Below are 27,921 nucleotides of genomic sequence, written 5' to 3'. Positions count from 1 at the left end.
CTATGGTTACGGACTACAGTTAGCATAAGCGCCAGCTCAGCAGGAACACGTGGACAATCTTGAACCGCTCCAAGTGGATCCGTTGTGGGACCTTGTGGGTTCCACTTCCGCAGTCGCCAAATCTTACACGGCCTATAAGTTGTCCTCTCTGCGAGGGGAACGTGAGAGAAAGGCTGGGGCGCCCAAGGATTCCGAGGAGCTTCGCCGTCGCCATTCCCAAGTCCACTGATTCTGAGGAGGGCCAACGCATCGAGGGCGAAGGGCTACGGTCCAGAAATGTCTCTGGCTTGCGCGGCGAGGGTCGTGGTCGTGGCGGAGAAGGAACTGCAAGATGCCTTCATCGCGTGGGAGAAGGAGCGATAGCCCTATGCCTGGACTGCTCTTGATCTCCGATACCCCAAAGTTGCGTCGTTTGCTCCTCTTTCGAGCTTTCTAGGATATTAATCGCCGCAACTCCCCGAGCTTGTTACTGTTCGTTGAGAGAACGGTGTGACTTGCTCAAGTAGGGGGTTTGAAGTCGATTCGCGCTGAAAGATCAATATTAGGGCTTTGGCGATGTCGGCGAAGGTGTGGAGCAGCGAGGCGGTGGCGGCCGCCGCGGGGGATGCGAAACCGGAGCTGGTGTGGGCCACCTGCGCGTGCTGCGGACTGAGGGAAGAGTGCACGCCGGCGTACGTCGCAAAGGTACGGGAGCGATACAGCGGCCGGTGGGTTTGCGGCCTCTGCGGCGAGGCTGTCAAGTACGAGATTTGTCGCTCCGAGCGCCGGATCTCCACGGAGGAGGCGCTCAGCCGCCATACCAGCTTCTCCGAAAGCTTCCGCTCCGCGGCGCCGCCTATCGACACCGCGGAGCACCTCATCGCCGCCATGCGCCAGCTCCTCCGGCGCAGCCTCAACTCCCCGCGGGCCACGCGCTCCACCCCCGGCAGCTCTCTCCAGGAGGCTGCAAGGGACGGCGGCGCCGACGCCCGCCGTTCGCTTGCACGCTCGGGGAGCTGCTTCTCTACTCTGGCTTAATGACACAGATGGGGCGAAAGCCTCATCATTCTCTGATCTGAAGGTAAGAACATACTATTCTTGGCTTCCTTCATTAATTAGATGTTATTCTTGAAATTAATGCACATCTATCCTGCTCTTAGAAAGTTATTATTACCTTTTTGTTCCTTGTGTGAAAAACTCTCAATCCAATCATTGCAACCATGCAGAGGGGAAAATGAACAAACCTCTCCTTTGCCATAAATATAAAAAATGAACTCTTGGCATATTCCTTCATCATGTAATATTTAACTTCACGTTACATCCAAAATTGTCATGTCTGGTTCCATCTATGTCACATGCTCCATGTTCATGGATGTTTCAGTAAGTTCCAAAAGTTTGGCCAGGTGAGGGTGTGGGGCTTTGGAAGTATGTGGTTGGACAGGGAGGATGCTTTGTTGTTTTATGTTTAGGTAGGGGAGGCTTGTCACTTTGGACTATGGTTTCGTAGGTTGTTTTTATAGGGTGTTATCGGCATGGTGCTTGCTTAATAATGTGATTGCTAGCTAGAACAATCTGTTTGCTGCCATTGGCATTGCTCTTTGTAGAAGGGTTGAAGCTGAGGTAGGTCAAAGATTTCTGCAAATGCTGCTTTAGTTTACAAGTTTGACTTGGTAAATTTCAGCTTTTTTGTGAATGAAGTTCTCAAAGAGATTGATAGTCCTCATATTATCCATTTTTGTCTTTTCTGTTATCACTATCACTGTCATCACTATTACCATGATAAAAACAAGAGAAGAGTGTACCTACTAAATTGACACAATAATGAAAGATAATTTGATAAAGGACATATTCTTATGTTTGGCCACTTTTAATCTACCCAGAACAAGTCCATCAATCACAGTTGCACACATAAAGTTACAAATAGAAACATATCTAACTCATTTAAAAAAGTACATGTTCACCTTTGTAGAGTTTGTGGAAATTACATCATATGTACTACCTCAAAATTACTGAAAGATTTTTAAATGTTCACTTCGAAAGGCATGTATACTTGTTTTACGAGATAGTATGTTGTTTGTATACTGGTGATGGTGAACATAAAACTTCTGAATATTGCTAACTATGCTCTATTGATTCCTCATAATCTTGGTTGTTCTTTGGGCTGTTAAGTTGTTCATCACACTAATTTCTGGATTCTAATTTGGGGCAAAAACAATTTTTTTTAATAATTGTTGTCCCATTTAGTGTCCATAGAGAACATGAGATAAGAAGAAATGTAAGAACAAGTTCTTGAAGATGTTTTGTCAGCAAAATTTATGTATAGAATCCTCATGTTTTAGCTTTATTATGCATTTCCAAATGACCCTCAAGTTATGCATGAACTGAAGGATAAAAATATATGTTCAGCTCAAATCTGATTGAAAATCTGTGTATGGGAAGTCTACGAAGATTCTTTTTCTGTTGCTAAGTAATATCCTTGTAGAAGATCATATTGTCTGCAAGGGGAAAATGGTGTGATCTCCATCGGAGAAAGTTACAAGGTGAAATAATTAATTTTGAATTGCATTGCGGTTTGGTGGCTATAGTTGGTGATTCTCTGATACTATTGTTAAAATATGAGGGTCTTTCTTCAAATGATCTTTTATCATTAATTGGTTGCTATCTCAATTTGCATGTAGGATTTGATGAATTTTCTCTAATTTGCTAGTATCAAACGAATTCTACGCAAGTCTTTTATAATAGTGGATTTCTAGCACTCTTCATGGATAAATCTCAATTTGGAAAACCAAGTAACCTTTTGAGCAATCTATTGTTGTTATTTCTCCATCAGTAATGTATATCAAATAAGCAGAATGGTTTCACTCGGTTTCCCAAACTAATTCTTACTGCTTGTCTTAGGCAACTCATTAGAGGCAACTCCTTCAACATGCTCCTGAAATAATGCTCATCGCGTAGGTCCGTGGCATTGCAGAGCTTTCTTCTCTCCTTGCAGCGACGGCAGCAGTGATTCGAGGAAGACAAGGTGCCAAGTGATATCATCGGACGAGCCAATCACTACATCCTCCAGGTACCATGCAGTTAACCGAGTTGTACTTGTAAACACAATTTATATTAGAAGAGAAGAACATTGTTTCTGCTAAAGCTTGTTATGTATTGTTTCCAAACAAATAAAGTTTCTGATGTTGTTCTTTGTCCTGTGCAAAGACATTTGTATCCAGTGATCCTGTGATGCTAATTCTTCTCAATTCATTCTGTCAATGAAGATTCTCTTGTTAGATTTACCACCTGAGGGGACTCTTTGGCTCTGCTGACTGTTGGCTGTGCCACAATGAGATGTTGGACATCAACAAAAACATTTCACTGATTTTAGCAGATTTGAACTTCTTAGTTATTTCTCAAAAACAAATACTAGTCTAAATCAAAATACCGAGAAGGTGGTGGTTGCATCACATCTCTGGTATAAATTGCTCAACATCAAAGCCTGTAAGAACAAGCATCCTAGTTATTTAGGGTTTGGCTGCATCAATTTTTCCTTTTACCACCATTGAACTATACAGAAGAATTAAATCAAGTACATTCAAGTATATTTCTGCTATTATATTCATAATTAAAAGAGAGAACACAATCTATAGGAACTATAGAAGATTAAAAGAACAGTTTTATATAAATTTCTATTTGTCGGAATCATTGTTATCTTTGTTAACTCATGATTAAAAAGTAGACCATAATCTATTTGAATAATTGAAATTAGGATCCAACTTGACATAACCTAAGAGTTAGATACTCAATCCACATCATTTACATAAAAGTGACATCAACTTCATGCATGAGTTTGCAATTTGCTTATCTAGTTCGAGAGGAAGGCTACAAGAACATGAAGATCAAAATCACTTATTATATAAGATGTAAAGCTTTCCTAATGGAATTGAAAAAGGAAGAAGAAAGATAAAGAAAATGACTATACATGAACCAAATAAAGCCCCACTGAGAAAGAAAAACCAGCTAACCCTCCATCAAGCCACTAAGCAGTGAGCTCCCTCGCAAACATGCAGTTTGTATGTGGAGGCAGTGGCTGGATGATTTGCTGATATCACATCCCTTCCTCAATCACCCCAGGCACCCCACCTTGATGTTTCATCAGCTCAAGTGGCCCTTTCACTTCCTCAATGAAAGCTTCCACATACCTATCTTGTGGAGTACTTCCTACTCCAACCTAAACACATGATGGTAAGTGCTATGAGTTGCAATGTTCATAAAGCAGAACTAAAGCCACATGAAATCTTTAGGGTTCTGCCTAACTCCCACACAACACAATGCTGCAAAAACAAGCAAACACTCTGAAACCAACCACACACATATATAATGCTTTGTGAGGATGAATGGATACATATAGAAGGCTCCTAAATTACAGAAAGCAAAAGAGCATTGAGAAAATAGACATGACTCAATAATCTTCTTGATTATGACGGTAGAGATTTTTTTTCCTTGTGACCGAATCTATTATCTATGTATTATTATATTTCACTGCAAATTCGAACAATTAAATAAATGTGGTTGGGTTACAAAAATATTCCATTTTCATCAATATTTATTTCCACAAAGTTTGGAGATACCATATTTATCATGTAGATTTTAATACCACTTATGTAACCCTCTGAATATTGAGTGTCTAAAAAAATTAGATCAAATCAACCATGATTTGAAGTCTCTTTTTTGAGTTAAATAAATATTAATACTTTGAAATATCCAAAGCATTCTTATTATTCATCATTGTAATTGTTTAGAGAAAGTAAATTAAAATTCCAATGTCTCTACTTTAACAATAAGAGTTATTCTTTAGTTTCTGAGAAGGTTGTAACCGTTGGATCAATATCGTACGGTTGATAAGAAGCGAATACTCGGATTCTGATCTCCTACCGTCTTCCCTTCCGCTTCGCGTCCCGCGCTCCACTTTAATTGCCGGAACCCTTTCCTCCCTCGCCAAAACCCCACCTTTACCAGTCGCATTGTTCTCCGCATCTCCTCTCTCCACCCTGATCATGTTCTTCTCCCGGAGGTCCACCGATTGATCCCGGTTTCATCTTTGTTCTTGGGGGAAAGGTGGCAGATCCGATCGATTCCTAGGGCTTCCTTTTGCGCCAGATCATGGTGGAGGTCTCCTCCTCCGGGTGGAGATCGACGTTCCATCAGCACCCCAGATGGCTGATGGGGCTCCTTACGATGCACAGGACGCTGGTTCTGGCGCTCTGGGTCGTGGGGTTCTGTCTGGTGTTCGGATGGCAGGTGAGCTCCATTGACGGGATCACGCTCTTCCGGCGGAGGGTAGCGGTGGCGCGCCCGTTGCCGAGGTTGCGACCCGTGGCGTTCAATTTGACGGATTTCGGAGGGGTCGGGGATGGGAAGACGTTGAACACCGCGGCGTTTGAGCGCGCCGTGGAGGCGATTTCGAAGCTTGGGTCGAGAGGAGGCGGGCAGCTCAATGTGCCAGCTGGGCTCTGGCTCACAGCGCCCTTCAATCTCACCAGCCACATGACTCTTTTCCTCGCCGAGGATGCAGTGATTCTTGGCATCGAGGTGATCCAAATTCCAGCTTTTCTCCTTTTTCTTCCCGTTTCACTTGGTGTCATGAAGTTATAGTGGTTCTTTAGCTTGTGAGATTTTTCCCTTTTTTTTCCAGTTGCACAGTCATAAGGAAAAGAATAAACATGATCAAGTGGGTGAGTACTCAGCAGTTGTTCGAACATTGAAGTGCCTAAAAAACACATATTTCTAGATCCTAAAGCATCTGCAAGTTATCTTACAACGTCGCCTGCTGACATGACACTTAAAGGAGAATAGTTGTGATGAGAATTGTAGAATTTTTTTTCATTATTTTTCTATCCCTTGAAGCTAATCAATTGAGATGTAATTTTCACTGATTGTTCCAGATATCCTGTCCGGATGAACATAAATTAATGAAAGTATATCTGAGTAGTTACCTTCTTTTATTGTGCCATAATTCTATGAGGTGTTTGATTAGAGCCTATTGCACTTTATTATATATGATGTGAAGAGACAAGAACTTTACAGTTTTTTTTTTTCTTACAACAGAATTTTATTTTCATCCTCTCAAATAGGGAAGCAAAAGCTAGTGACAAGTGTTGGTATAGAAAGTCTATGGATTTTTTTTCTTTATGTGGATTGTCTTTCTTTCTTACAACAATTACTATATTTTCTGGGTTGCATTTGCAAGAGCTAATATTCTAGCTGGTAGCTTCCTTTTTCTACACCAAGTGCATTAGTGATTAGCATAGTTTTGTTGCTAGTGGGGAAGGAATTCCATGGACACATAATGCATGGATGATGATTTTTCTTGAGTTATGTTTGCTAGAGATTGTCACACCTGTTCGCTAAGGTGCATAGCTTTTATGTGAAATCATCATCTGTACGTTTTTATCTAGTTGGATTGGACGTAATGTGTTAAATGATTTGCTTATGTAATCTAACTTAGAGATTATTTTGTCAGCTATTTTGGAGATAGAACATTGGAAGAACCAGGTAAATCCCAGAAATTCTTAGTACCATGTTTTCCTTGTTGAATGGCACAGAAGCACAATGTTTGGAGAAAGCCAAAATTATGTCATAAGTCATTAGGTTCTTTTGGATAGTTAAAATCCCTTGGCGTCTGTTTTATCTCCTGCAGGCCTCAATATGCTTTCATGGCGAATGGCATGTTCTCTTTTGGTATTTGTCACTGTAACTACATAATGTGGCTATTCAGAAGATTATACTGATGTTGCAATTGCAAAAACTAATTTTATATTTCACTTGTAGCATCTGATGATTATTTGATCTTATAAATAGCTCTTTCATAAGGAATGATCTGCACTGGATGACAATTCAAAGTAACATAAAGCTTGATATTGGTTATTTCATCTTAAATTGAGTTGAATTACTGGTCAATTTATGGCTACATCATTAAATATTGTTTATCTAATGTAATCAATACATCATAGGTCTCAAACAGGCTGCCTGCCTTCTGTGTTTCATAGCATGTTAGCAATATATCCAATGACCTTAATCCTTCTTCTTTGAATGACAGTAAGAATAGGATTTTTTGTATTAGTAGCTCTTATACACTATATATTTAGTTAAGTTGGGAACATGTTTGTTCACTTCTGTCCAAATTTTCATTGTTTCTCAATCAGGATGAGAGTTACTGGCCCTTGATGCCTCCTTTGCCATCGTATGGATATGGCCGAGAACACAAGGGACCTCGATATGGAAGTCTCATTCATGGCCAAAATCTGAAGGATATTGTTATAACTGGTCAGTACATTTATCTTCTTTATCTTATTTAATTCATATTTCATTTCTATTTTCTACTTCATAGTTAAAATAATAAAGTAAATCATCTTCATATAGAAAGACAAAATCAGATATTACTGTTGTGGGAAATAAGCCAAGTCATTTTATCGAGCAAAAGTCATTTGTCATGATAAAAAATGGGCAGATGTAACTGGCTGAATATCCTAAGCTTGAGAAAATGAGATAAAAAGACTTTCACAGTATCATTAGGAAGATGAATTTTTACTTTATTGAGGTTGACAAAATGTTTGTCAGTTCCATTTTAGCTTTTTGCAGCCTTTTTTAAAATACTACTCTGGTGACAATGATCCCTTTGAAACCTGAAACATCATAATAATTGATGCCTAATCTTGTTTATGGACAATTCATTGCCAATGAATTACTTAGGTTATCTGTTGACGTCTTTGAGGTTGAAGTAGTGTTGATTGGTGTTATGGATGACTATGCTTGCCTAAAGGTTTTTATATGTATGAAACAGGACATAATGGTACGATCAATGGTCAAGGTCAGGCTTGGTGGACAAAATACAAAAAAAGGATTCTCACATATACAAGAGGTCCTCTTGTTCAACTCATGTGGTCCAAGGATATAGTCATTTCCAACATAACACTTCGTGACTCTCCTTTCTGGACGCTTCATCCCTTTGACTGCAAAAATGTGACAATTTCAAAAGTCACCATTTTGGCTCCCATTTTTGGAGCTCCAAACACAGATGGTATTGACCCAGGTGGGTATGATTTTATAGGCTTACTTTGGTCACAGTTATCACTTGGTATGTTTTGAACTTTAAAAGGATTAAACATTAGGGATTTTTTTTCTGTTGCTCCAGACTCTGATTTAGTATTTCTTTTTGGTTATGCCTTTAGTAATTAATAAATTCTCACACCTGATTTTTTTTGGATGTTTTCTGCAGATTCTTGTGAGGATGTGTTGATAGAGAACTCTTATATATGTGTAGGCGATGATGCAGTAGCCATAAAGAGTGGCTGGGATCAGTATGGAATAGCATATGGGCGTCCATCTACCAACATAACACTTCGTAATCTCACTGTTCGTTCTGTTGTGAGGTAAGTTTTTCTTGTCTATCAACATGTTGTTAAATATGCATCTCTGCAAATTTATGAAATTGTACATCTATCTCCCAAAAGTTGCACTGTATTGTATTAGACCAATTCAACACAAGCTTCCCGTCAGTTAATTGTCTTTAGGTGTAATAATCATAGTTCATTTATCAATGAAGTTTCTCCTTGCTGGAAATCTCAACTTGCGATCTTGTAGACGGTTTGAAATCGTCTACAGCTTCCAAATTTTGTGTGAACATCGAAGGCCCATCAGGTACTTCTGGAGTTTCCAAGTTAGCTAGTAGACAACAATCATTTTGACATTAACTCCAGAGAGGAGTGAATATTTAACCTATTCAATCAGTACATGTTTGGAGAGTGAATTTGGAAGCAGTAAGTTCACTGCATGTGCAAATTTCTGAAATACTTGTATCTACTGGTTTCGTGCAAACTATGCTACAAAGAAACTTGTTTTTCTAGGTCTGTCTGTTGTAAATTTATTAATCCTAGGGACCTGAAAAAAATTCATGCAACGTGGTGTTAGTCTTTCTGACAACCAACATAGTTGACCTGACATTAATATGACTCAAGAGAGCACCACTTCTACCATTTCCAGCCTTTGAAAATTTACTGATTGACTATTAGCCATTTAAGTGGCCCTGATTTAAGTACAGCAGACTTGCTTACAAAATGAAAAAAAAAAAAAGAAAATTCTTCAGTTGGGTTGTCAAGACTCGATCAATAATTCTTGTTTGAAGCATTGTAACTCAGATGTTGCTTAAGGAAGAAATAGTGCACCGATCTTGTTTTCTAGACCTAGTTTGAGGTTGCTATCTTTTGGTTTGACTTCTCCTTATGTGAAAGATTAGCTTTGCTCCATTTGGTTTTCTTACACTTAGTTTTCAAATTATCTGATCGTTCTGCATGCCAAGACAATAGATTCTTTCAGCTCAACTTAATTGTCTACTGTTTCAGGCTTTTCAATTGTTCTGATATTCTTCATGTAACTATATCCGTTGATGACAGTGCTGGAGTATCCATAGGCAGTGAGATGTCTGGAGGAGTTTCAAATGTCACAGTTGACAACCTTATTGTTTGGGAGTCACGACGAGGGATTAGAATAAAGACAGCCCCAGGAAGAGGCGGCTATATTCGCAATATCACCTATCGGAATGTGACTCTCGATAATGTTCGTGTTGGAATTATGATCAAGACGGACTACAATGAGCATCCTGATGAAGACTTCGACCCAAAAGCCATGCCTATAATTGCTAACATATCCTTCAGTGGGATTCATGGTCAGGGTGTTCGTGTTCCAGTTCGGATCCACGGCAGTGAAGATATCCCTGTGAAGGGTGTTAGCTTCCAGGATATGTCTGTGGGTTTAACCTATAAGAAGAAGCATATCTTCCAATGCTCATTTATCAAGGGTCGTGTGATAGGGCTCATTTTCCCTTCACCATGTGAGAACCTTGACCTATACGATGAACAGGGGAATTTGGTAAAGCAGTCAGTATCACAGAACATCACCGACATCGACTATGACATTTGACATTCTTATTAAATTGGCGGTGGTACTGTTAGCCATTACATTGCTGATAGAACTTCCTTAGAAGCGTATGTATCAAGCTGTCCACTCCCATCTTTGGCTTGTATGAATAGAGGTTTCTTTTGTTCATATTGTTGGTGATGAAATCTTCAGGTCCTTTGCATGATGGTTCTGTGAACTTGCTGTCCTGCACTTCTCTTTGCCCCTATTCTTCCTACTGCAAAATGACTAGGGCTTCAGATCAAGGTTTGTCGTACTGGACTGTACCGCCCGGTATGGGCGGTACGTACCGGTCCGATAGGCCAACGGTACACGGACCGGCCCGTACCGTACCGACACTATAGCAGTGCACAGTATTCGGTACACGTGAGTGTACCGCTCGGTACACCTGGGTGTACCGAGCGGTATACCGTACCGTACCGGTACCGAGCTCGGGTCGAAACGCCGGTATGGTACGGTACGGCGAACCTTGTTTCAGATAGCCATTGAAAATTTCTCTTTCTTTCATCTATATGATTATCCTGGCCTGATTCCCTTTTTTAATAGCCTTGATAAATATTCTGTCACATGAAGTGTTCAATTTGGGGCCAAAGTGGTATGCTTCTTTTTCTCTGTCTATATGCATCAGTTGTGCTATTATGGTCATCCAGGGTTATCTATGAAACTCTTTAGCATCCTTTTACATTCATATCAGTTGATTAAAAGTGGATGCCAATATGACTTTTCTGTACAAAAAATCTGGCACCATTGATGGTTGCTAATATGTTGGCTGTTGATGTGTAATGCAATGGTATAAACCTGTCTATTCTTTCTTGTTCAAAGACTAGTAGTGTCTTGGTGATCACTGATGTTGATCATCAATGCTGCATTTTTGAGGCAATGAGTATCTACTGTCATAAATCATTAGAACAAATCTCAAAGTTAAAAAGCTTGAACACTCAAGATGCTATCTCAGCAGCAGCCACTCTGTAAGTAGAAATCTTCCTCATGGATTATTATTCTACTATGCTCATCTACTACTCTTTCTATCACTGTGTGGTACTCTCTAGTTGTAGAAATCTGTCTCATGAATTTGCAATGTTGGTGTGCATAGTTTTGGTTGCCTTGGTGCCTATAATTGAGTCACAACTCACTTAACTCAGATAAGTATTATCATAATTCGGTTCATGTCAGCTCGGGGACATCGGGGGCATTATCGTAGCTTCGCTCCCCTCGACCGGCACAATATTAGGTTATCTCTATCTCGAGGGGTTGCATGGCCGTAAAATCAAATAAAAAAAATTGGAAGAATTATTGACCTTGAACCCATCTAGTTGGGACTCTCCTCAGCTCAACAAGATCTACATTAGTCTTTACAGGAGTCTACGATTTCCATAAAGAATTGATCAAATCCTATGAACGAGGACTAATCCTCAAATCGATCACAATCTCATCACAGTTCCATGCACATGTCTTGACTTCCAACCGAGTTTGATTCCAAGTTGAGGTGCCCATCATACTCCACTGTCTCGAGCTGACCCATCAAGTTGGCACACATTCACTTGCTGGTGTGCAAAAACCCTAAAACTTCCAAAGGAGTAGTGGTGTGAATTGCATTTCTCCACTCAAAGCACACCCCATTCAACATGTGAAAGCTGACCACCTTAGAAATAGTCATACTTCTCCTGCCTTTTATTCAATACACTCACTCATATTTGCGATGTGCAGAATTCCAACTGTTTCCAGTGGAGTGGGGATGTCACTTCTCCAATCAAAGCACACCTCATTGACTATGTGAAGGAAGTCACATCACTGCAAAAACTCATCCTTGGATTCAATCTCATTTGCAAGATGAGGAGGACCACATCATGAGGATTTATTTTCCTCTTCACTTAATTTTATTAGCTGATACTTATTTTATGAACCTTTTAATTATGTATAAGTCTTGTAACTAAAACTTTGATAGGTTCCCCAAACAATCAATAATCCATTCATGCTCTACTATCAATGCCATCAATAAGCCTTCGCAAATTGTTCACCACTAATATTTAGTTGACCACCTCATTGACTAGAATATGGTGTAGAAACAATATTGATAGCTAGTGAAACAAAGTCTCTAATTCCTTTACCTTCCCTCAGAAGATTGGTGGTGGGTCAAACTCTCCACCCTCTTCCAACGCTTGCATTCTCCTCTCTTCTTGCAACTTGCGAGGTGTAACGTTGATGCTCTCCTCTGTGGCATGGCATACGTTTGAAAGCTAACGCATGTTATTATTATATGTGTCGGGCAATTGCGTCGTCGTCTTCTTTCGGTGGACTTCGTCCAATAAAGCAGAAAACGTGTTCCTTTTAAGCCTACATATATGTAATATATATCCCTTCTCTTTTAAGCCTCTTCTTCTTCTTCTCATCCTTCTCCTCTTCCCTCCACCACTTCTTCTTAAGAAGGGAGAAGAATCAGTGTTCATGGTGAGGCAAAGGAAAGCTTGATCGAGAAGAAGATATATCAGCAAAAGGAAGAGTAAAGACCAGCGCACAAGCAATACTGATTGGAAGCGGGGGAGAGAGAGAGAGAGAGGGAGATGGCAGAGATGGGGGGAAAGAGAGGGGAGAAGACTCAGTTCTCGATCACCTACGGCCTCTTGAGGCAGTACTTGAAGGAGAAGGGCAGCTTTGGGAGCATTGGCCTTGACATCATGGCCCCAAGGCCTCTTCACCACCAACCTCATGGTCAGATCTTTCGTTCCTTTCCATCTTATAAGGCTTTCATTCTTCTTCTTCTTCTTCTTCGCTTGCATGTTTTCTTGAATGGACTTGTGCTCTTTCTTCTGCTCAGAGAGGTACCAGTCTCCCACCACTTTGAGTCTGCTACCGGGTGTGGATGTGTCCACTGAAGACCACACCAACAATGGAACACACCAAACTGCTCCCAAATCCATGGAGCTATTTCCCCAGCATACCGCAGGATTTGGTTCCTCTGTCCTTCCCCTCAAGGAAGAATCTGCTTCAAGCATCAAGTATGACCCAGAAGAACTCCACAGCTCGTCTTTGTGCAGATACAGATGTTGACTCTAAATTGCTATCACTTCTTTAGGCACACAGAGAAGTCCTCCCAATTGACGATCTTCTACGGTGGAAAGGTGCTGGTTTTCGACGATTTCCCGGCTGACAAGGCCATAGATCTGCTGCAGATGGCCGGCAAAGAGAGTAGTGCAGCTCCAAAGCGTGGTCTCCCTGTTCCTTCATCCACTAATGCAGCCGAGTCCTCTACACAGAATGGCATGCCCAAGCCTACCCAAGCCAGTGCATCTGGTAATTCTCAGCACTACATGAAGTCTTGATCTTGATGCATGTGACAAACACAGTGCTGATGAGTTGCGTGTTGGAAACAGATATGCCCATAGCTCGAAAAAACTCCCTGCATCGATTCCTCGAGAAGAGGAAGGATCGGTGAGTAGTGTTTCTATCCTGTGTTACAAGTGTTGTGCGTTGTTGCAGTTGGACGCTTACACTGTCTTTGTTGATGCCTTCAGGATTAGCACCAAAGCACCATATCAAGCCCATGGTGGCTCGTCGGCGGCGGCGCCACCGGATGATGTCAAGCTGGAAGACGGCCAACCTTGGCTTGGATTGGGTCGGCATGCGGTGAAACAAGAACACAGTTCTGGGAGTAGCAGATAGCTTGGGAGGGATTCCACTGTCTTCAAACAACACAAGGGGATCAGACAATAAATCGATGTAGCCTCTCCATTTTAAGATCTTGTTTCTGAAACAAACTTCTCTTGCAATTTGTATGATCATGACAAGTTCTCATGATCTGCTACTTCATATTGCTCAGCCTCAGCAATGTTTCTTAGCTGACAAGTGATCACAGCAACTGCAATTCCAGATTTAGATGAAGGTGGTCAGGAACAGTATACAAACCACAAATTCCAGGCCTTCAATCCTGTCACATCTACTGGTTCAATCAAAATAATAGAAATGGTCAAGGATTGGTTTTGAAAACAATTAGTGATTGAATTGAAGTCTTGATGCACATGCTAAATAGAATATCATATATCATATACATTATCGATGGTGATGATGATGATGAAGAGGAAGATTTCAAACGCTTAATTTAAGATAAATAATTCAGATATACCATGCAGTGTCTTCTTCTAAGTTTGAGGGGGATGAAATCATCATATTCTAGAAATTTTCTTATACCTAAAATATTATTTTAATAACAGCGTGCATGATTCATTTAAGCTTTGATTACAAAGTCTTCAGCATTCTAAAAGCCTTCATGATCTGATCAATGGTCACTTGAAATATGGATGACCTTTTCTTCTTTTCCTTTTGTATATTGTTCCCATTGAAGATTGAGACTATGACTTCTTGGTGGATCACAAGATTTGGTTTGGAATTCTCGTGCATGGGCCACAGTCTCTGCAAGGAACACGGTTTCGCAATCCCTTCCCACGTTTCCACCGGTAGGTTTAGACCTGAAGGGTTTACTTGTGGACGGAAGCCATGTTTGTCTGCTAATGGCAAGTCCGAGTGAGGGCGCTGCTGCCATTCCAACCGCGCACGCAACATCTAGAATTGGATTCGTGCGAGAGAGAGAGAGAGAGAATGGCACTATTCTTAAGCGAGTAGAGGAAGTTGCTTGGAAGTTTAATGGTGGGAGAGGCCAACGAAGGAAGTCGTTCAAAGTCAAATCGTCATGTTGAATATTCTATTGGTTGAATCTTCTTACCCATCATGTAGAATATTCCTATGTCATGACGTTGATGTCGTAGCTGCTCCGACCGTCGGAAGTCATCATCTATACGATTCCATTCCAGCTCTGGGAAGTCTATGCTGGACATGCACATCGAATGGTTGGTTACCCCCCCCAAGAATAATGTCTGCTCATGCAAGCTCTTCAGCTTCTTCCACTCGAGCTCCTGCTCGTTCAAGAACATACTGGTCTTGATCAGTTCAGGCCCCATACCGACGAGCTCCCGGCCTCTGCAAACCAGCATTAGGCTACCGTCCAGGGACTCCACCAAGTACATGGTGTACCCGAGTAACTCTTCCAGGTCGACAGGGATAACCTTAGGCTTGAAGGAAAGCCCATGGGGTTCCCATGCCCCGACCGTGCCGAGATAACTAATGGTGTAGAATTTGTCTCTGTGAAGGAATCCGGCGTGTCTATGTATGTCCAGGCCTTGTCCTCAGCTCGAGCGAAGGCCGAAGCCCTCCAAATGTTGCAGATCATCATGACGACGAAACCGCTGCGCTGCCTTCATCGGGGGCAGCAGAGAGTATGGCCTTGCGGAACAGTATGCGATGCGCATCCGGTAAACTGTACGTGTGTGGTGGCCGTCGGTCGATCGCGGTGCCGGTGACTCGTCCTTGGGAGTCGCGAACGGCTGCGACGAAGGGTAAGGTTGTCACCGGAGGTTGAGGGAATTGGGCGCCGGTGAGTGGATTCATAAGGTGCATGTTGGACGACTCGTCCACCGTGATCAACCAACCATGAGAAGAACCGATACAGATCCTACGACGGATCATAGGAATAGAGAGTTCGCCATGAATCAGATCCAAGATGTCTATCGGGAGCTTCGACCAGTTCGCCATAAGAAGAAGAAAAGAAAATGCCAAGACAAATCTTCTTCGAGTCTTTGATTCGTCAGTTTTATCTCCGCTTGAGTTTCCAAATTGTCACCTTTTGAGGGTTACACTGAAAATAAGTATTAAACACAAAATATTTGTGCTATCATATATTGGGATAGGATTATCCAATCAAACTAAACATGAATCATTATAGAAGGCCATGTTCAAATAGACAAAATTATTATACATATAATATAATAGGTTCATTACCACATTGGCGCATATCATATCACATGTATGATTATTTTTCTAATAATTATCTTTATTGATAAGAGTGTTCCATATTAAATTAAATAAGTTACCAATTATTTATTTTAAAACCATTTCGTTACGGTTAACCCCCTCGTCATGCCCAAATATTAGGTATACCAAATGCCACTACTCGATCTTTATGGGCTAATTAGTCTATCAACTTCATTTGATCTAAACCATTGATCAAAATATTTAAATCAAAATTGATAATAGTACACTCATCAGACCCTTATAAGTTAACACTTTCGATGTGGGACTAATCAGGGGTGTAATCTGATTTGAGTTTCGCTACTTACTAAATTGATGCTAGAGAAATGGGTTAGTCCATGCCATGCTTCATCGAGCTATGGGCATTGAGCCATGTTAGCTTGTTGCTGGACTTGATGATTAGAGTTAGTCGCAATCCATTTCAGCCATTGGTCTCAAAGAACTCGATTGGATTAGGGTTTGCTAACATTCATCTATTTTTCTAAAATAACATAATTTAAATATGAGTTTTTTGAAAATAAATCTAAACAATTATTTTTCATGCTCAATAATCTAATAAAAAACATGAAGACATGATCATCATTAAAATGTCTTCCCTCTTTTCTTTTTCAAATACCTTCATCATTTATATGAACTTTCACTAAAGGTATTATTTTATTTCTTAATATATACTCATTTCTTTTCCAAAAAAAAAAACTGAATGGGTTGCTAACATTTGGCCCAAATACTTATAATTTTAAATGCATGCAACATTATTCCCATGGTATTTTTAGCCACCACTTAATCAACTTAAAAAGTCTCATAGGCCCTAAAGTGTAAGATCTAAATTAGGAATTACAATTGATTTGGTTAGAACTAATAATCATGATTTATATGGTTTTCAATTTGGTTTATATTAAATAAGACAAGGGTGAGGGTCAAAGATGGAATATGATTCTTGTTTAAATGATTTTGAAGGAAATTAAAACTGTCTTTCCAATAGAGGAAGATATTGTCCTATAAAATTTTCCTTGAGCCTACTCTAAAGTCACCAATGAGCAAAGACTACGATGATCTACTTAATTATTTATATTAATTTAAAAGATATTGAGTAGATTATCTTCATATGATATGTGAACTTATGATTTTGTTGGGACTCATATGTTGAAGTAGAATGATATTCTTCGATTCTACTTTCTAAATGTAATATCACATCGATTTAAGTCTAGAAAGAGAAGTCCATTGCAAATGGAGTTTAAGAGAATTTATGAGAACTCGTGCATTACTAGCAAAAATTATGAATAGATAAGAAAAATATAAGAAGTAAAGACTATAAACACATGGGGATGGGGACAGCAAGAGAGACTAGTGAGAGAAGAAGAGTTAAGGCGAATCTGTCCTATTTTAACGACTTATATTTTTCATTAATTTTTTTCAACTCATTGTATACTAGTTTGATAAAATATTTTGTAAAATTAATTACCTCATTGTTGACGGCTATAAAGGAATAATTTATCATGTTACTTCATCATGTTATTTTAAATATCTTTTTCTTTATTTAACGATCCTAATTTTTGAAGTATCAAGGCTTTATACAATAACATGTCATAAGTTTTCTTGACCCTTTTTTGGTTTTAGCTTTCTTGTTGGTTTATTTTTCTTAATGTATTTCTTCAATCTCTTCTTCACTTGAAACTTTTGAGTATCCTCAAAGTACTTCAATGCAATATCCTCAAAGTTCTTCGATGACCGCTAATGATTCTATGAGTTCTTTACGAAGAAGATTACTCAAATCTAACTTTTTGCCAAGCATTTTAAATTTAATTCATCAATTTGATGTTAGCGGAATTTTTGCCAAGCATTTTAAATCCATTGACAAAATCGATAAAACATGTACAATGCCACCCATGGATTTGTTTGACTTATTTTAAAAAATATATAGCTACATATTGAAAGATCAATCCTAATTTTTTAAAAATTTTATTTGTACATTCGTGAGTGATTGTATGAAAAATATGATGTGCGGTGTCACAGACTATAAAAATACAATAAATCACTTTAATATTTTTTTAAAAAAATATATTATTGTATATCATTTTATTTATTTAAGATCTTAGGAGATTTTTGGAAATCAAATTCAATAATATTTCATAAATCATAATCCACAAAAAAATATAAAAATTTTCATTCTAGTTTTTTAATGTGTAATTCATTTTTATTGAACACGGTTGTGAAAAAATAACCCTCTTGATTATTAAAAAATATTATTATTTCTCGTATTACTCTCAAATGAGATAATCAAAGTGATATCAATTTTTATGATTTTACTGATACTAAGAAGGAAAGTGAATTAGCTTCTATAAATTTAATAAACTTTGAAATGTTAACTGAGGAAAGAAGCATATAATAATACTGAGAGAAAGTGAATTAGTGCTTGTCAAAGCTTCAAAATTTTGATCAAGAGAATAATTAGAGACAATGATAAATATATACATAAATAAAGATAAGAAGCACAAATAATTAATAATTAATAAATATGTAAATCAAATTATAATGATTCAATCATCTTCACATATGTTCAATCTTGATTTCTATAGAGGTCGACTTTCGATACTAATCTTGTTTTCGACGAGTGAAGATTAACAATCCCTCAAGACTTTCTTCTTTTAAAGATTTTTTTAAAAACTAAGTAAATCTTACACTTAAAACACTACCCTTTACGAGGAACAATCTTTCCAAGAGAATATTTCTACTCACCAATTCATATTGTGATTAGACCAGATGAGTGTAGGCTTAGACAATTGTTCATCCAAGGAGTGGATGATTACAAAATTTCATTGACAGTCAGACCTTTTTGGACCAAGTGTAAACAGGAATATAATACCCCTTTTGATCAATCCATGGTCATGCTGGCAATGGGATCCTATCATGCTTCTTGGCCAAGCAATCAGTGTGGCCAAACTAGATTAGAGAGATCAGTGAATCAAACATAAATGGTACAACCTTTGTATGCAGACAATTAGAGCTGGCAGATTGTGACAAAAGAACCTGGGAGTTCAGTTTAATCTGTTTGCTACTGTTATTAGTTCTTGTTTTTATTTTTGAGAAAAAAAATAGTATTTATTTCAAGCTGAGAACAAGATCTGAAAGCAGCTTCTTATTCCAGAGAATTGATCAGATTACAGATAACTGCAGTCTTTTGAATTTTATTTTCCCTTGTATATTTTGGGTTAACAATTATATATAATATGAAAGGTAGATCTTGCTTACTATGCATTTCTATTCAAGCCAAATGTATCAAGCAAAAATATATACCTCCATATGGCTTATACATCCACCTCTAAGCACTCACTGGCATCATCTACATAGCACTACTGCTCTCTGTTCTTTGGAGACTTCAGTTCATCCTTAAATTTGATACTAAAAAGAGGTCTCCAAATCTAGACCAACTACAGTTAGTAAATGCTTAAGATCTCAATTCTCTCTCAAGACACACCATCTGACACTAAAAATAAGAAGAAGAATACTTTTCTTTTCAGTAATTAAAGATTGTGGAGCTCTCACTACCAGCTGATATTGCTAAGCTACATAAAAAAATTATACTGGACTATCTTGATACAGGAATTCTAATCATGGAGCAAACAGTGATTTCAAGCACAACAGCTCTGATAACATGCACTGCATTATCCATCATCACATCCACATACCAAGACTCCATTCATTACAAACTGATTGCACCCTGCTTGGGTTTCTTTTCACACCTCCAAGTTCTCAGACACCCCCTTTTTCTCTCTTTCTCTCTTCCTCTCTTGTTCTACATCCACTTCCAACTTTATTGTAGTTACAAAAAATCTGCATACATGCTAGCAAAAGATATAATCTTCACTTACTGCATCTTCTTCATATTTTGCTGTTTCAGCTCAACATTTTTCCTCTTTTTTTTTTTCTCTATATGAGTTTCAACTGTCCAGAGAACTTATCACCACCCTACATGCAGTAATTAATAGAACAATTAAAACCAAATTAATGCAAGAATATTATCATTTGGATGCATACACAATATGCATAGCCATCATGAAGAACGAAGAAAGGTGTTTTTATTCTTGATTACATGATATAGAAAAAAAATAAAAAAGAAATTCCAGACAGGTTATCACCATCCTACATGCAGTGTTTTACACAACAATTAAGACCCATTTGATAAGGCAAAGAAAGAAAAGATCTTTTCCTCCATCTCAACTGTCCAAAGAACTTGTCACCACCCCACATGCAGTACTTAGCAATTAAAACCAAATTAATCCAAGAAGATCATCCTTTTGGTTGCGCACACACACACACACACACCCCCATATTACAGGTGCCATCTTTGAAGGAAAAAAGGGATTTATTTGTTGTTAATTAGTTGATACTGAGAAGAAAAGAAAAGAGGGGTCTTTCCTCCATTTCATCCTTCATGCAGTTTATAACACAACAAATAAGACAAATTAATGCAAGAACATCATCATCTGCTTACACACATATATCATGTGCCATCTCTGATTTTTAATTAGTTGATATGGAGAAGAACAGAAAAGAGTTTTCTCTACATCTCACTCTCATCTATCCAGGGAACTTATGGCCACCCTACACGCAGTAATTAGCATATCAAATTAACGCAAGAAGATCATTGTTTGGATGCACAAAATAAATAAATATACATATATATTATATTAAAATGTGCCATTTTAATTAATTAATTAATTAATATGGAGAAGAAAAGAAGAGAAAAGAGGGAGATTAATGAGCAGGCCGAACCAGTCATAGACGGTGGGGCTTCTCGGCTCGGCGGTCTCCACCCCCTCGGCCACCGGCGTCGGCTTCCTCCGGAGCCTCTTCCAGTCTCCCCTCGGCGTCGGAGCTGCAGGAGGGAACAAACAGGTAATAAAAAGACGATCTTTTTCGGAATTCTCCTTGCCCCACAGGGTTAGGCGGCAGACTCACGGGAAAGAGGGGAATCAAGGGCGCTCCACGGGCCCCGAGGCGACGAGGCGGCAGAAGACGTCGGTGAGGGCGGTGCGGCGGAGGCGCTGCCCCGGAGGATGGTGATGCTCCGAGTGACCTGAAGAGCGACGGGAGCTGCTGCTGCTGCGGCGGCGGCAGCAGAGAGTGAGGAAGGGGAGAAGGAGGAGGACTTCCGGAGCTTGCCGAGGCCGGTGTCCGGTGGCGGCCCGGCGACGGTGTCGTCCCACAGGTGGTGGAGAAGACTCATTCTTCCTCTTTCCCCTCTCCGAGTCCGTTATTATCACTACTGTCGTTATTATTGCTCTTAGCAACTGTTACAAACACTGTCTCGGTTTGTTACCATGAATTATCGATTCATGGAAGGCATCGGCAAAGGTCGAGAGTGTGCGCATTTATAGAGGGAAACGGGTTTTTGGATTTTGTGGAAATAATAATAATAATAATATATATATATATATATATATATATATATATATATATTTGACCATGTGTGATTTGACTTAGCTACGTGTTATTTAGCTTGATCGATGATGTTTTAGGTGCAAATGAATGACATGGTATCTAATTTTGCTAATTTAATATAAATAATTAAATAGAATACAATTTTTTAGTAGACACCTTAATAAAAAATATACCTAATCAAATCAAGAAAGTTGTGCTACCATTTCCTCTCTACCATTTGATTTTTTATTAAATTAAATTTATTTTGATTGCTAATCAACCGATTAAAAAAGAAGATAAATCATAATATTCTAAATAATTTTTCGATAAGTTATTTTAGAATAGATTATTATAGTAATGAATCCGACTCACTTAACAAAAATGGGATATTTGAAATCTCATTCTAATTTTTTTTTCAAGAAAGAAAGCTAGCTATGCTAGTCGGTAAAAACTATGCCGAACGATCGATAACTAAATCGATCGTACGTTAGATCAAATTTTTATTACTTATTTTTTAAAAAAATTAGGATGTAAATAATTTTTTAAACCGTAAATTTATTGTGTTAAACCTCTTATCATTAGGAGGAAAAAAAAAAAGGATGAACTTTAAAGTAGAAACACTCAATTAGATTAACAAAGTGGATCATTCATGCAATTAGCCGCCCTCAAACAAAGCAATTAGGGTTGTATACTTGTATGACTTTTCCACCCATCTTTGTCTTCCATGATGACCATCCAATCCATTTCAAGTGAACTTTCCAAAGCAGATAAAAAGTTACATGATCCATAAAGAAATAGTCAAAAGGCAGCATTAGGTTTTCATGGAGGGAAATATCACCAGAAACCTTCCAATGATGATAAATAAAAAAAAGAGTGCATTATTGGGAGGCAATGACCTAAACATGTCACCATCTTCATCACCCTATTTTCTGCACCAATCCAAGAGTCAGGGTTAGGTATCCATTCCTGTCAGTGGTTGCTCTTGGTTGAAGGCATTGTGAGTGGAGATAATGCCAGAGATGGTTGAGACTATCATGTATTTATGAGTTTGGAATGCCAAAACTTGCAATCAAACACTATGGGGATGAGTCTTACTCTTTGAATTGATTAGCATCACTACACACATCAACAACATCTTTTCTGTGATGGAAAAAACATGAACATAAAATTAAATAAAAATTTCTGTTGTTCATGACAAATTAACTCTCATTCTTCCACTTGAATGATTTTTAGTTCTGGGCATCAGATGTATTCAAAAGGATTGGAAAATAAATAATAAAATTAATTTTTTATACCTTTAGTTTCATGTATAACCATTAAAATTGGATTAATGATATTGGCTAATGGATACTGATCTAGTTCATCTTTTGGGATAAATCTGACTTCCATCTCATCCATTGCAAGCCCTTATGAGATATGATCCAATTAAAAGAGATCAGTTAGCCAATATGTGACATGGGAAAGCTAAATGCAAAGGAGTATTAGCCACACTTCAGAGGGAGTAATTAGTATTTGACTAGGCTTTAAAGAATTCTTGAATAATGGTAATACATGATTAATTATTGTGGCAGCTATGTTTCAGTAAGTATGACTATTAAGCTCAAGTTTAGATGTTAGGAGGACCACACAACCTTCTTTGCTGGACTTCATCTTTTAGAGTCAAGATAAAGAAATAGACAACTTTACTTCAGTGGCTAATCCACATGTCACTAAAGTAATCTTTTTTTTATTTATAATTTTCTCTCTCAAAATATATGATTGTAAATAAAATTTATTGTTGAAGACTTTAAATCTAAACCTTATCCAATAAGTACCAAAGATATCAATCAACTTAGTTCATATGACATTTAGCTGTTGATAATAAGAACATCATTGTTTATTTAAAAAAAAAAAATTATTTATTTATCATAAGGTTTCAAACATACAGAAAAAAGGTAGAGAAGAAATTATAAATGATTGTCTGCCACAGTGGATAAGTTTGAATTGACACAATTTTCATGTTATCTTCAAACTTATCTGATTGCTTCTCATTTGTCCCATGTTAATGATCTTGACACTATTATCTGAGTGGCTTCTGTTTACCCTGCAGTTCCTATACAGCAAAAAGTGAACATGTCTTTCTAGTATCATAAGTGCTGCCATGAACATAAAAAAATTATTATAAGTGCTAGTATTCTTGTTGGTTACTCCATAGTTTATGCCAGAATAATTGAATTCATGAAATGACAGTAACACAAGAAATGCAGATCTGAGCTTGTCATGCATTCCTTTACAACAGTTTCCATGCTCAGATATATTCAAGTTATCTATCTGTACCTCAACTTGGAATCTAATACTCTTTCAACTTTTTGTTTGCATTAGAGCCTCTGAAGTGTGTCACAAATAGCCAAACAATGATGTTAATCAAAGACAAATATGCTGAATTTGAGTTGAAGCCTCCAGCCATGCTGCTAATCATGGAATGTTAGGTGAAGTAGGTCCATCAGAAGTGGATTCATTTAGCTTCATCAATATGGTCCAGTGAGACTGTAATAGTTAGGATCATCTTAATCTTCTACAGAGAACTGGTGGACCAGTTCTCTGTAACAATTAGAGAGAATTGAATTCTTACACAACATTAAAAGCTTTCACAAGCATGAGTGGTTGCTCATGAATTGCCTTGTGGACCCAAGTATGAGTGCTATCTTCAAATTCACTGAGTCTGAGATCTCATGGCACAAGTGATGGAAGGAGGAGAAGACTGAGAAAGACTTCATTTAGATGGAAAATAGTATACATACATTCTCATGTCCTTGTTGAAAAGAGTCAGTCAACATCAGAGGCTCTTAGCACCAAGCATTTGGATCTGTACCACCACCTTGGAATTGTTCAGCCCCTGTTCATCCACCGAAGCCATTACAGACTGACTACCTATTGTGTGGACCATGGAACATGACAGTCCTCTAAAGTCTAGACCACATGATCCCTGAGAGCACCTTTCCTGGAAGCTCCAACAAGATGTGGCCACATTCTAAATCAGAATGGTGCAGTAGGTATGTAATCCTTTTCTAGTGATTTCTCAGAGTATGTAACAAGTCATTCCTCAGTTCTTTCTGATGTCCAGTTCAAAGGTTTTCATCTTTTTCTGAAGGCAGCTTCTTGTAAGATACACAACCAATTCCTCAGCTTAAATCATTCTTCTAATCACCACCTCACAGCATTCTGTCAAAGTCTGCTTGGAGGAGGCTATTTCCAAGATTTCAGTACTCAAATCATTTTAATTCACCTGGAAGCTTGCAAATGAACAATCATGCTTCTTTTCTGCTAGCATATCCTGCAAACTACTTATTTTGCCTTTGCAGACATTCGAAAGAAAATGGATCATGAAGACAGCAACCCCTTCTACACTGTGCTGGTTCAGTCCACTGGAAGATCTCAATGCAACAAGACTGGTAAATAAGGTCAACTCATGAAAACAGCTCATCTGTGATTCTGCCTTGTGCACTGTGCCATCCCTTTCCTTTTACCTCAAAACAGACTGCTTGAGCAAAGCATAGTAAGGATCAGAACTATGCCATAAAACTCAGTTGGTACTGCCTTGTGCAGTTGGGCTTCCAGCACACTCCTCTACATGATCATAACCTACTGCTTAGTTTGATTCTGGATATAGTTCAGATCAGGCCCATACCTCAGTGAGGTCTTATAGTTCATAGGATCATAGGCTTTACATAGTTTCGTCCCAGCTTATGATGTAAAACGAGTACATAAATTTTCATCATCGTCATTGTGATTCAGACTCATTATAATTTCACGGATGTGAGACTATTTCTTCATCTCCTTTCGTTTCCAACGAAATCAAAGCATAGTGAGTCATAAATAACTCTTATTACTATTATATTATCCCTATCATAACTTTAATTTCCTCCTCTCATGATTCACACTCTATCCATCTTTTATCTTTAAGAATAAATAGAGAAAAAAAAGGAAAAAGAAAGAGAGATTGGATGCATCAATCAATGCGATCACGCTCTCCAAACTACGCTTTTGACGTTGTCACGTTCGATCACGGAAAGGAGAAAGGGATCAATTCTGATCAAACCGATCTCAGCCGTTGGCAGCGACATCGACGGACGCCAGCGAGGCCCTCCCCCAAGAAAGCCTTCCTTTCGGCGCTTCAAGATCGGCGCAATCGAGGTTGACGTCTGCAGCGTTGACCGGGTCTGCGTGGTCAATTTTCATCTTCCCATGTTGCCCTCGGTGGATATCACTTGTGTTAGGGAGAGATGAGAGAATAAAGCAAAATATAGGGATAAATTCGTCATTGGGTGACCTTACCTTTACTACAAGGTGTGTTCTTGCTCCCTACAAGGTGTTCTTTGTCTGTCTTCGTCTCAAACCCACTCGTCTCCTCATTCACAATGGCAGCTTCTCCTCTCTGCATGCAATTATCTTGCCATCTCTAATGCCTCTTAAGGTAATAACAGCAAAAAATTTGCTTGCTTATGTATATATATATATATATATATATATATTTGTTGTAATTTGATCTCCTTGCTCTGGAATGTAGTTTGCAATGAATTGTAAGTTTTTGGAATTTATGCAAGATTAATTTAAGTTAACTGTAGGTTGATCAAGATATCTTCGAAAGTAATTAACCATGGTTATTCTTATGCCCAAATCTATCAATGGTAAAGGAAGTATTGTTCTCCTTATTTCCATTTCAATGCCAGCTCTCATGATGGAATAGGTGGTAAAGGTTTCTGGATTCTTTTTTCTGTATAAGATGTTGTACACTTCAGGTTGTTGATGCATCAAAGTAGACTCAAGTTACAATCCTTCAAGACCTGAATTAATTTTTGATATGTGAAGCATAAATTGCAGGAAGTATTGCAGATTTGTTGCTGTAACCCAGCAATACAGGAACTGAAGCACATAATATTGTTTTAGGAGCTCTAACAATCCGATCTAATGTTATTCACCAGCTTTTTTTTGTTCCAGATATTATATTTAGATGCCTAAATCCGAATAACTTACCAGGAACTGGAATGTTTGTAAGAGGAATTCACATGTTGCATCACAATCTGCTATGACAGAAGATCTGAAGATGGTTTCTGAGAGATGAAATCTCTGTGTCTCAGAATCTTTACAAGATTCATGTTAGTACAATCCATGATCCTGTCTTCAGATCCCTGCTGTAACGTGAGTCACTAGATGTCTACTTATTCCTGGATCCAGAAGAGTAGTCTGTAGTGAATCTTCTGTCATCAGCAGTAGAAACCAAACCTTGTTGTTGATTAGAATCTTCCCCTCTGTATCATCTTCTTATGGTAGGTCGTATGATCTTGTAATTTGTTCTAGAAATACCTTATGATCTCTATGTTGCTCTTTCTGTCTCGGGTCAGAGCTATGAATGCTTAAGGCCACTGAAATCCATCATCACTTGGCGTTCTGAGTCCGACCATCACTGGTTTGGGACTTGCAGCCATGGGTGAGGAAGCTGGGAAGGTGACTAGTATCTGGCAGATTGTGAGACTGCGAGAGATCCTTCAGAAATGGCAGTCCATCGCCCTCGGGCCAAAAGAGGACCGGCACAGGGCGTCCGGGATCCCCCCGACCGTCAGCAGCCGCCTAAAGGACGTGTGCGTCCAGTGTGACTCCGACGAGGAGTGCTGCCAGAGCCCGGAGGCGCCGCCGGATGTCCCCAAGGGGTGCTGCCCAGTGTACGTAGGACCAGAGCAGAGGAGGTTTGTGATTCCGACGAGTTACTTCAGCCTGCCGGTGTTCAGGCTGCTACTGGAGAAGGCTGAGAAGGAGTTCGGCTTCGATCACAAGGGCGGACTCACCATCCCTTGCGAGATCGAGACGTTCAAGTACATCCTCCAGTGCATGGACCGGCACGGCAAGGGCCTCATCGATGACGGTAAGAAAGCTCAGGCTTTGTCTTCCTTCAAGTGCTATGCATGAATGAATCACTGTGAACGTTGAGGTTTGTTCGAACTGCTCTCTGTCATTGCAGAAGGAAATCCAACAGGGCTCGAGGACTGAGAGCGCTTGGGATTGTTCTTAGTCAGCTACAGCATTCATAGGGATTGATAGAACTTCCACTTGGTGGTATGTGCTAAGCTTAAGGAGAGCTCTGAAACATGTTTCCCCCTTCCTTGGATTTCAGGGGAGTTGCTGGGATTAAGCTGTGTAATCCCCCCCCCAACATAGTTTTCGGAAAATGGTACTGTGAATCATGTGATGATTGATTGGAAATGCAAATGCTTGAAAAGCTGCTTTTGTGATGACTACTACTAGTACGCTTTTGGAATCCTTTTATTCTCCAAATCGCATGGTCTTGCAACACAACATGCACAGTGGGCAAACAATGATAGAACAGGAAGAAGCGACCAAACATGGCGCAAAGAGGAGAAGGAGATGACATGCTGAGCTCCTAGACTGCAGGGGGAGGAAGAAGCCATGATTGTGCTTGGATGAAGTCCATGGTGAGGAATGGCCTTGCCTGCTTATCATTGAGTAATCTGGCATAGTTCACACGCCCATCGGTAACAGCCCCAGGTCCCAAGCACTTGTACTCGCCAAAGTACACCGTCCTGGTGGTTCAAGATTAAGTGCTGGCTCACAGCTCAGGGAAGAAAGGCCCAAGACTGGGTGGGATTCACGTGCAGGGAGGGAGATCAAGGGAAGAGATGGGTGGCGATACCTGTTGCGGCCGGCGACGCC

General features: G+C 39.2%; 5 protein-coding genes across 11 annotated transcripts; 4 read left to right on the top strand and 1 right to left on the bottom strand.

The window, feature by feature from the left end:
- The first annotated feature begins 67 nt into the window (after positions 1-67).
- Positions 68-3,169, top strand: LOC135674420 (uncharacterized). Of its 2 annotated transcripts, none has more exons than XM_065184252.1 (2): positions 68-1,060; positions 2,935-3,169. In XM_065184252.1, exon 1 carries the CDS (start codon positions 556-558, stop codon positions 1,015-1,017), a length of 462 nt encoding a protein of 153 aa, XP_065040324.1. In that variant the 5' UTR covers positions 68-555; the 3' UTR covers positions 1,018-1,060; positions 2,935-3,169. The 2 variants fall into 2 exon arrangements, with proteins under 2 accessions (XP_065040324.1, XP_065040323.1); XM_065184251.1 differs by having other exon boundaries at positions 78-1,060; positions 2,878-3,169.
- A 1,740-nt stretch (positions 3,170-4,909) lies between these two features.
- Positions 4,910-10,065, top strand: LOC135674419 (probable polygalacturonase). 2 transcript variants are annotated; one of them, XM_065184249.1, is made up of 5 exons: positions 4,910-5,553; positions 7,167-7,287; positions 7,805-8,053; positions 8,240-8,393; positions 9,363-10,065. In XM_065184249.1, exons 1-5 carry the CDS (start codon positions 5,125-5,127, stop codon positions 9,937-9,939), a joined length of 1,530 nt encoding a protein of 509 aa, XP_065040321.1. In that variant the 5' UTR covers positions 4,910-5,124; the 3' UTR covers positions 9,940-10,065. The 2 variants fall into 2 exon arrangements, with proteins under 2 accessions (XP_065040321.1, XP_065040322.1); XM_065184250.1 differs by having other exon boundaries at positions 4,911-5,553; positions 9,414-10,065.
- Positions 10,066-12,303: 2,238 nt separating this feature from the next.
- On the top strand, positions 12,304-13,743 carry LOC135674418 (protein TIFY 10a-like). Its single transcript, XM_065184248.1, has 5 exons — positions 12,304-12,645; positions 12,752-12,932; positions 13,010-13,227; positions 13,308-13,365; positions 13,449-13,743. The coding sequence occupies exons 1-5, from the start codon at positions 12,498-12,500 to the stop codon at positions 13,594-13,596; spliced, it is 753 nt and encodes a 250-aa protein (XP_065040320.1). The 5' UTR covers positions 12,304-12,497; the 3' UTR covers positions 13,597-13,743.
- Positions 13,744-19,438: 5,695 nt separating this feature from the next.
- LOC135674417 (dormancy-associated protein homolog 3-like) lies at positions 19,439-21,147 on the bottom strand. Of its 2 annotated transcripts, none has more exons than XM_065184246.1 (3): positions 20,755-21,147; positions 20,569-20,671; positions 19,439-19,761 (listed from the first exon to the last, which is right to left on the bottom strand). In XM_065184246.1, exons 1-3 carry the CDS (start codon positions 21,020-21,022, stop codon positions 19,734-19,736), a joined length of 399 nt encoding a protein of 132 aa, XP_065040318.1. In that variant the 5' UTR covers positions 21,023-21,147; the 3' UTR covers positions 19,439-19,733. The 2 variants fall into 2 exon arrangements, with proteins under 2 accessions (XP_065040318.1, XP_065040319.1); XM_065184247.1 differs by having other exon boundaries at positions 19,680-20,397.
- Positions 21,148-25,545: 4,398 nt separating this feature from the next.
- On the top strand, positions 25,546-27,482 carry LOC135584800 (protein SMALL AUXIN UP-REGULATED RNA 12-like). Of its 4 annotated transcripts, XM_065184244.1 has the most exons (4): positions 25,564-25,669; positions 26,233-26,394; positions 26,598-27,115; positions 27,212-27,482. In XM_065184244.1, exons 3-4 carry the CDS (start codon positions 26,680-26,682, stop codon positions 27,238-27,240), a joined length of 465 nt encoding a protein of 154 aa, XP_065040316.1. In that variant the 5' UTR covers positions 25,564-25,669; positions 26,233-26,394; positions 26,598-26,679; the 3' UTR covers positions 27,241-27,482. The 4 variants fall into 4 exon arrangements, with proteins under 4 accessions (XP_065040315.1, XP_065040316.1, XP_065040313.1 ...); XM_065184243.1 differs by lacking the exon at positions 26,233-26,394 and having other exon boundaries at positions 25,546-25,669; XM_065184241.1 differs by having other exon boundaries at positions 26,233-27,115.
- The last annotated feature ends 439 nt before the right edge of the window (positions 27,483-27,921 follow it).

This window comes from Musa acuminata, chromosome BXJ1-5 (genome assembly GCF_036884655.1).
Source record: "Musa acuminata AAA Group cultivar baxijiao chromosome BXJ1-5, Cavendish_Baxijiao_AAA, whole genome shotgun sequence".
In the NCBI taxonomy this organism is placed as follows: domain Eukaryota; kingdom Viridiplantae; phylum Streptophyta; class Magnoliopsida; order Zingiberales; family Musaceae; genus Musa; species Musa acuminata.
The sequence above is the reverse complement of the archived record's forward strand: the minus strand, read 5'-3'. Positions and strand labels throughout refer to the sequence as shown.

Coding starts and splice junctions, on each gene's coding strand:
- LOC135674420 (XM_065184252.1), top strand. CDS start 556: ATGTCGGCGAAGGTGTGGAGCAGCGAGGCGGTGGCGGCCGCCGCGGGG.
- LOC135674419 (XM_065184249.1), top strand. CDS start 5,125: ATGGTGGAGGTCTCCTCCTCCGGGTGGAGATCGACGTTCCATCAGCAC. Junction 8,054..8,239: donor CACAGATGGTATTGACCCAG/GTGGGTATGATT, acceptor TGTTTTCTGCAG/ATTCTTGTGAGGATGTGTTG. Junction 8,394..9,362: donor ACTGTTCGTTCTGTTGTGAG/GTAAGTTTTTCT, acceptor CTACTGTTTCAG/GCTTTTCAATTGTTCTGATA.
- LOC135674418 (XM_065184248.1), top strand. CDS start 12,498: ATGGCAGAGATGGGGGGAAAGAGAGGGGAGAAGACTCAGTTCTCGATC. Junction 13,228..13,307: donor TACCCAAGCCAGTGCATCTG/GTAATTCTCAGC, acceptor TGTTGGAAACAG/ATATGCCCATAGCTCGAAAA. Junction 13,366..13,448: donor CTCGAGAAGAGGAAGGATCG/GTGAGTAGTGTT, acceptor TGATGCCTTCAG/GATTAGCACCAAAGCACCAT.
- LOC135674417 (XM_065184246.1), bottom strand. CDS start 21,022: ATGAGTCTTCTCCACCACCTGTGGGACGACACCGTCGCCGGGCCGCCA. Junction 20,672..20,754: donor CCTTGATTCCCCTCTTTCCC/GTGAGTCTGCCG, acceptor TCCCTCCTGCAG/CTCCGACGCCGAGGGGAGAC. Junction 19,762..20,568: donor AGCCCCACCGTCTATGACTG/GTTCGGCCTGCT, acceptor TACTGCATGTAG/GGTGGTGATAAGTTCTCTGG.
- LOC135584800 (XM_065184243.1), top strand. CDS start 26,680: ATGGGTGAGGAAGCTGGGAAGGTGACTAGTATCTGGCAGATTGTGAGA. Junction 27,116..27,211: donor CAAGGGCCTCATCGATGACG/GTAAGAAAGCTC, acceptor CTGTCATTGCAG/AAGGAAATCCAACAGGGCTC.